A 9,027-nucleotide genomic window follows, 5' to 3' on the forward strand; every position below is an offset into this window, starting at 1 on the left:
CAGTATTTATTAACCGATGTTTGAAATTTCGGATTTATCTATACAGGAGTGTATGTAGAAACATTGTATGTTATATTAATTGCGGTCTTGGCATATACTGCTACATTATTATGTTCAGAAAATATTTATCTTCAGAGTGAAACACGTCATATTTCTGACCATCTAATTAAACCAAGAACGGATTAAGAAAGCTCAAAACTTATTTCTTAAATTGTTGGAAGGACACTTTAACTACCATATATTTGTATATCCAATGTAAAGCTGCATATCAATTTTCATAACGTAAAATTTGCAATATATTTTATCAATCATGTTTCAGTAGTAATTTGCTAAGCTTTATAATATTTCCACATTTGTAAAATTGTTGAAAAAAAACAACATTTAAACAAACAATAAGGCCCTCAATATTTAAACTATTTTAACAAAAGATTTCTTCAACTTTTTGCTATTGACTTAGTGTTAAAATCGTTCTCAACGAGCATGAAATCATGATTTGCAACTGGACATTGAGAAAATAATTTATCAATCAATCTTGTGGATGTGAAATACTAGTAAAATTGGCTATATCACTGTACGGTAAAAACACTACTATTCTACTTTATACATTAAACTTTCAGAAAATGAAAATCAAATGCGCCCAGATGTCTCAGATAACGTCAACATGTATATTTATTTTGGCCTGAACGTCTTCCCAATCAGCATTTATAATTAAAAGACAATCAATCATTTTAATGATAGTTGTTTATAACAAATTACACCTATTAATAGATACACAGTCTATTTTTATATACGAATAAAACTTGCGGTCGACTAATACAATAACATATTACTGTTGAGGAATTTGTCAATGGATTCATTTCTGAACAAAAAATCATATGAAATAGTAACAAACTACCTTGATGATGGTACTTCTTTGAGAATAACTGTTCAATTTATTCACGATTTTTAAGACTCGAGGTAATTTCGAGATTGACACATTGTATAGACACCTGTCTATTTGCTGAAGAATTTATGTTGTCCTCTAAATGTCAACTCGAATAATACAGCGCCCTCTTGCAGTCAGTGTCCTCCAGAGGAACTAATGGAGTGATCATAATGAGCGGAATATAACGACTGAATTATTCGGGTTATGTTTATGTCTTTTGGCTATTTGTGTCGATGTGTTGCTGTCTAGTTGACGTACCCACATCTCCTTTTTATTCAGGCATGACGCTTTTTAGAATTACCTGTCTTGGGTTCCTACTTAAATTTTCTACTTCGATATCTGAAATAAATTGATGTTCTCGGATGCTTAGTTTCATCCTCTCAATACAAAAAGTTTGCCAACTGTTTAGGTAATATTAATAAAAAATAAGTACCAGTAATACAATCTCTATATATTGCATTCTCCTATTCGGTTGTTTAAATGATATTCAACTTCTTTAGTTTATTCAAGGGGTCTTGGTGGCCGACTGATCTAAGTAGTTTATCTGCTGTATCACTAGCCTGTCGATAGTTTGGTTGTGAGTTGGGACCCTTCTCGTGGCAGATGTTTTACTCCAATCTTAATTAACTATGAGGGTTGAGATCTCACAAAACATGTTTAACCCCGCCGCATTTTTGCGCCTGTTCCAAGTCAGGAGCATCTGGCCTTTGTTAGTCTTGTATGTTTTTTTTTAATTTTAGTTCATTTATATGTTTCGGAGTTTAGTGTGACGTCCATTTTCACTGAACTAGTACACATTTTTGTTTAGGGTCCAGCTGAAGCCCGCCTTCGGGTGCGTTATTTTCTCGCTGTGTTGAGGAACCATTGGTGGCATCGGGCTGTTTTATGCTCTTTGGTCGGGTTGTTGTCTCTTTGACACATCCCCCATTTCCATTCTCAATTTTAGGATTGTCAGTTTTCCTGTCGAAGATCGGTGATTTTCTCCGGGCACCCCAGCTTCCTCCACCAATAAAAACTGACCTCCATAATATAGCCAACAGTGCTGAAAGTGGTGTTAACTATAAATAATCAATCAATCTTTAGTTTTTTATGTATAGTGTTTTTTTTACCTCTATTGGTCATGGGTGTTGTCTTTTTTCTTCAACTATTGGTTTTCGATTGCCCATTTGTTTTTCTCTCTCCTTTATAGTAAAGAGTTTTTATTTTAGAGTCTTGCATCAGAGAAATGTAGTAACTGGCCCAAGAGTTAATAAAATATGCCACTGCATGTATCATCGCATGATACGAAACAGTAATTGACAAATTAATTAGTGATAAATTGCATGTTAATTTACAAACAGGTAAGAACAATCTTTTAACGTGATTGACTGGTGCCAGTTACGTGTTATAAGTAGATCTATGGTATATAAACGCCCGATTAGTATATCCGAACATAAATAAACAAAATAATCGAACTGAAGGGGTTAATGTAGTTCAGTAATCACTGATCTTTATTACTTTTGATCGGACTGAAAGTCTGCCAGTATGTCGGGTCATTCTGTCCTGTTTGGATGAAAAATGGGGTTGTAACGTTGCAACTAAAGGCGCGTTGATCGGGCTCAAAGTCTGCCAGCATGTCGGGTCATTGTGTCCTCTTTTAGAAAAAAAAATGACTTTTAATGTTGCACCTAACAACGCGTTTAGCAATTGTAAACTGAATAGTGGATAGTTGTCTCATTGGCAATCATACCACATCTCCTCATTTTTATATTTATATTCAATAGCAAGTATATTTGAAATGAATAAAAACAAAAAAACAACAACAACAAGTAATGCATCTTTCCGTGACGAAATCTACTGGCCATATTTAATATAACCAGGTTTTCATGGTTAACGATCCAAAATTGATTTTCTATCCGAGCGCTATAGCATCTTTTATTAAAATAACTAAACAGTCTCTGAGATTATCCAGAGTGCAACTAATGTGGAACAGGCACTGCTAAACCCTTTTCTAGCACCCGAGTTGAACCCAGTTTTTTTTAAAGAGGTTTGGGTTTTCGCTTTAGTTTTCTGTGTTGTATCCGATTGTAATATTTCTATGACTGTTTTTTTCATATGTATAATTGTCATGAGTTTGAGAATTTTCATGAACCAACAATTAATGAATTGTGTAATACACAATAGTTACCCGGGTCTCATCGACGGATTTTGACAGTATTCTATAGTCACGTGACATTATTTGACACAGTTTATGTTGCCCAATCTTTAATTTTCTATAGTGTTTTCATGTCTTGGGTTTCTTTTCTTTCTTTGCCATGTTATTTTCTGTTTTTCTTCCATTTATGGTTTTTGATTGCACTTTTTAATACTTTCTTAATCTTTTTACAAGAAAATGCTCCCCATCATCAATGTTTATTGTTCACATTTTATTCCATCTTATATATGCTATAGACTATACTGGAAAGGGAATCTATCGAAGCTGCATTTGTTTTTTTGCTAAAACTATAACTTCCAACCACCCGCTTTGCAACAACGAAAAAAAATGTCCTTGGACTTGATATCAATTAACTAAACAAATAATATTATAAGTATCTCATCACATCTGTAAAAGGAATGCATTGTTATGATCTGAGGAACCATTATTTATCGGAATTTTTGTTTTGGGAAAAAAAAAAGTTAAAAAAAATAGAGGTTTACCAGATAATTGAAACTTTACTCTATACCAAAAGATATGGGCTAATGAACCAATTTATTTAAGGATTTGCACTTTTGCTGATTTGTTTACTGGTGATGACACACGAATTTAGGGAAAAGCATATCCAATGTATTAAATTAATAAATCGAAATGGCACGTTTGCTTTATTACTTGCGGTGAAATGGTTGAATCTGATATGCATATCGATAAAACAAGTCTCGTATTAAGTCTCGTATTAAGGGATAATTACAGTCCCAGATCTACTATCCTGGTAAGGAGAAATTTAAAGTAAAGATTTGCGTCTCCAAGAAAGTATTATACATATAGACTTGTATATACCCAACTTATTTAAGCTATGTCATAAATACATCAAACTCTAGACATAAGATTATTAACTTTGTCTCTCGTGTTTATTTGTAAATTCGAAAGATTACTATTTGTAAATGAACATACATTTCCCACCGTCGAATAGCATGAAAGTAAATAGTACACTACGTACACAGATCAGGCTAGGCGCCTCCTAAGCGCAATTTAGATTTAGTTTATTGCATACCAATTAGTTTGATACACGTGGTTATTTGATTCCCTTTTCTAATCCGACATGGCGTATTTGTAACAAATTAATCTTGTTAACAAGAAATACATCCTACTTTGGCGACGCAGTCGGATATTCGTTTCGCGTTAACGCGCTTCATTTGTTTTTAATCGAGTACCTATCGAGCTATTCAGCTCAATCTTTTATTATTAGACTAACAAGTTCTTGTATTGGTCCATTTCATTAGCTCCGCCTACTAATTTGACAAGTGTAAAAATATTTTATGTGAATTTCTCCTTAATACTTATAATGCCAATATATATTTGATCTTTCAACTTTATTTTGTTGAAATTTTGGCTCCATATATCTTCATCGAGACACCACTTTTATTTGACCGTTGGCCGTGTGTTACCTGACATATATATCAGAAAGTAGATAACAGCTAGCTATTATAGATGCAATTACACCAGTACAAGTCTATATGAAATCTGTTTATATATACAACGACTTCTATTATATTGGATGGAAAATATACAAATACCTTAATTCTACACCTTTGACGAAATAACATCGGTAAGAGAAAATATAAGCGACGCTGAGTCTAGACGAACAACGTTCATTTGGCGCTGGTCTTCTACTAACGTTTATGTATAGTTCGTGCTAACTTGGATCTACAACAAAAGTATAGAAAAAAACTTTCTTTATCTATATATATAATGAACAGGTATTGGAAGGTTGCTCTAAATCAAAACAATATGTTATCTTTAAATAGATAGCGTGTGATTTTCATAATATTACTATATCATCAGGAATACCTTTAACGTAAAAAAATATACTATTTTATAATCTAGTGGTATGGATTTCATTCATTAGAAAACACAACGATGTCAACAAATAATTCATTTCAAATGGTAAGTCTTATGTATTTTAAACATTTCATTGAGTGACTATGAATACAGTAAATTGCCTCAACACTATCGTAGTTGTCTTAATATGTTTAAACATAAACATCGTTGTATGTCGAAAGTCTTGTATAAAGTTGAAATAATGTTCTCTGCAGTGCGACGTGCAACTGTTTATCTCACTAATCACTTCTACTTTCATTTGCACTTTCAGCTAACTCTTAAAGATTTTTAAGCCTATAAATTGTTCAACAGTAACAGACGCGGTGTTTACACACATTAAAATGATTGTTAATCAATATAATAAAGTTGTAGATCTCTGCTATGTACTTTGCTTTTTGTTTTTCATTTTAATGCCACTTTTGATTGCTGACTTAAAGTAATAGGCAGTCCCATGGAGCAAGTTCTACCAGCTTTGGTCATTTTAGTCGATATGTTTCAATAAAAATTCAAAGCAAGTATACTAAATTGTAAAAAAAACCTTCAATGGAAAATCATAATACAGGGATATTGTAGTTCCTTTCCAAATGAAGAAGGCCTACAAAAAGGAACGCTCCTTATATATATTTAATTTTGCCAATATATCACGGAACTGCTGTCAAATGATCACTGAACCCCCCCCCCCCCCCCCAAAAAAAAACGCAATTAAAATCAATCATATAATCTGGATGTAAAATCCTGGAAACCGGATGTTTGTAACGTAAAACAAAATCGGGTTTGAAAAAGCAAAACATCTCGCTTGAACTACAAATCTCAAGCGTTTTACTTAAAGAATATGAATGTTTATTAATTCGATATATAGTGCTACAGTACTGATCATTGCATGGGCTGATTAAATATTAGGACCAGTAATGCCTAGAAGTATACTTGATCTTGAAAAACTACTATATATAACATATCTGACACTTATTTTCGACAACTTCTTTAATTTGAGAGTATTAAGTTTTTTCTCTGTTGTATCAGCTGTTCTATTGACCACTATAATAATATGTTTCTATTGACCACTATAATACTATGTTTATTTCAGATCTAACACCAAGTGATGAATCTTACCACTCTACTGCAGGTTATTTTTGTGAATTATTATTGTGTTCTTATCTGGATGATCATAAAAGTGGAGTCTGCTTCATCAAACAAGCAGTATTTAGACAGACTAAGAGCAGTAGATGCTCACATACCCGACAACGATAATATAAATGACATCAATTTTCACACAGGATCTCGACCGTCACCATCTGACGAACTTCCCATTCCACCACTTCATGAAAATCCAGACAGAGCATTCGATCCTAGCCCACAGGATTTAGACTATAAAGCAAATAGAAAAATGTTAGGCAAAAAGTTTGACAGAAATTTTATGCAAGTTGTAAAACCATTAGAACATATTTTTCATCCAGATGGAATGTTAAATATACGATTCCGGAAAGGACGACCGAAAGGGCGTCGACCAGAATTCATTAAAGACTTTGGTCACAAAATATCATTTGGAGATGACATTGTTAAAAAATTAGGAGTTGATAAAAGAACTAAAAAGTTAATGCAAAAATATTTGTGGAACTATACATATTGTCCACTTATATACAAATGGAAGGATTTAGGCATCCGGTTTTGGCCGAGGTGGATAAAAGAAGGGTCGTGTTATAAAGGCCGAAGTTGTTCTATTCCTCCAGGAATGCAATGCAAGACAAAAAGTTCCAAACCAATTACATTATTACGGTGGCATTGTAAAGACTGGAATACAGACAGAAAATGTTCCTGGATAGAAATACAGTATCCTATTATTACGGAATGTGCTTGTTCATGTTAGTTCAGTTCTGTATATTCCGACCCCCGGGGGTCAGAAGTTATAAAACGGGTAATAACTTATATATCCATAAATGAGATTGTTTACAATTTCTTGTGATAATTGTTTGTGCAGTTAACGTTGTTAATTCTTGTCGATTGTTTTTAAAGCGTGTTTAAATGCTGAATCATTGAACAAAAAATCTGTTCTTGTCAAGTCTTTATTGCTTTACATTAACTATTATGGTGCTAAATCAGATTATTTCAACTGATTTTTGACGACTGATATCATTCAAAAACAAAGCCAAATCATTAGTTAATCTGTTTGAAGCTGTCATTACCCTCTGCTGTGGCAAGCTGCTTGATTAAAGGTTTATTAATTTAATTTATTCACATGACCCCTCTTTTTGACAATCCATTGGCTTTACAATTTTATTTGTCATTAGGTAATAATGAAATAACAAAGTCTATTGCCTACACGGATAGGTAAATGAACAGTTAGTTATCTGACTGTTTTTATTAAAGTTTAATCGTTTTCCCCTGGTGCCAATACACGTGTCGAACTGTCAATAAATGAATTACTTCATCGTAATTTGTAAAAAGATAATTTTTATTACGACACCTAACGCGTTAAAGGCTATTGGAAAAGTTCAAAGAAAATGTAATGAGAGAGTAAGACTACAAATGGGACGTCTCAGTTTGATAAAATGCCATGTTTAACTCTTTACAAAGACAGCTCATTGATTAAAACTTTAGAACACAGAGAGAATATTTGGATTGACATAGACAGTAAGACGGCGGCTTGTTAATATGTGGATTAACATAACTGTTAGAAAACATCTCTTACTGCCTATGTTGTCATGTTTCGTACGGATATTTACCTGATAAAAGGTGTAAACTAAACAATAAATTATAAACAGTATTTGTGTATTTATTGAAAAATGAAAGCTTGCTTGATCTCTTCTTAATAACATATCCGATAGAACTAGGTGGCAATATTGACAGAAGAAAAGAATTTGGTCGATATATGATTTATACAAATAAACAATAGGAATTTTTGTAATGGTAGAATATAAGTAATAGAAGTTCATTCATTGCATTCTTTATTATCATCATCAGAATCGTCTAATTTGTTGTTCAATTAGCCATTACACCATTATTGTAATTTATATGGTGAAAAATAAAATAGATAGAAAATTCAAAGGAAAGTTGTTTGCTATATATTGTTCATTATGATGTATCAATGTGATGATAGAATGACTAAGATGGTATACACAATTAATTCCAGTCTATTAAAACATGTTGATATTGACTCATATTCTATCGAAAACTGCAAATGCAAGCTAATCCAACAAAACAAAGAATGGAAAGAGTGATAAAAGCAACGTTTTATTTGAAATACCATTTACCCCAAGCTTAAAATTTTTAAAGAGTGTCAAGTACTAGTAATATAGACTATCGAAGTATTAATCCTTGGTTCAATAGGACAGATTTAATATCGTGTATATATCTACAAGTGCATTTAAGATATATGATAAAAAGTTTTATTATTATGACAAATGAAGGCAGTACGATCAGCAATATAGTGCTACCTAAGCGGTAAATCCCCCACATTGACTCTAATCTCCAAATCATTACATTTGTCACAACCCGTTTTAATTTTGATTACTTTGAGGTTGATTGAAGAAAGCCACAAATATTTCTATCTTTTATCCAATAAAACCGCAGATCCAGATGTTTTCTGCTTTTGCATCTTTAAATGAAGTAAAATTAACTTCAATAGAAATATAAGAATATGGGTCGATTATTTAAATTCTAAATTCTATTTAGAAGTAGTTCAACCATGTATTGTGGTGAAAAATTGTAAATAAGATTTGACATAATAGCCGATGAAGCAACTCTTCCCCAAAGACATGATAGCAAATATCTTAATGAATAGTTAAATTTACCGTGAGACCTAAGACAATGGGGAACCGCCCATTCCGTAAGGAGCGCTTTGGAAAATTCCTTGCAAATGTAAACGAAATGAAATAAAAAATCAAAACAAACCACGTTCTTTTTGTGTCAGTAATATATAACGAAAGATATTTTAAAATTGACATCTTGTTTCTGGATTGAAACAGACACATTCACTCTATATTTTGAGGTTTCACCCCCCCCCCAAAAAAAAAATAATCTTTAAGCTCGCAAAATAGTATAACAGAACAGA

General features: G+C 32.5%; 1 protein-coding gene across 1 annotated transcript; it reads left to right on the forward strand.

Annotated features, from left to right (window-relative positions):
• Positions 1-4,406: 4,406 nt before the first annotated feature.
• Positions 4,407-8,015, forward strand: LOC127709881 (noggin-2-like). Its single transcript, XM_052215564.1, has 2 exons — positions 4,407-5,045; positions 6,064-8,015. Exon 2 carries the CDS (start codon positions 6,079-6,081, stop codon positions 6,841-6,843), a length of 765 nt encoding a protein of 254 aa, XP_052071524.1. The 5' UTR covers positions 4,407-5,045; positions 6,064-6,078; the 3' UTR covers positions 6,844-8,015.
• Positions 8,016-9,027: the final 1,012 nt, after the last annotated feature.

The sequence above is a fragment of the Mytilus californianus genome, unplaced genomic scaffold, assembly GCF_021869535.1.
Source record: "Mytilus californianus isolate M0D057914Y unplaced genomic scaffold, xbMytCali1.0.p SCAF_7, whole genome shotgun sequence".
NCBI lineage: Eukaryota > Metazoa > Mollusca > Bivalvia > Mytilida > Mytilidae > Mytilus > Mytilus californianus.

Coding starts and splice junctions, on each gene's coding strand:
- LOC127709881 (XM_052215564.1), top strand. CDS start 6,079: ATGAATCTTACCACTCTACTGCAGGTTATTTTTGTGAATTATTATTGT.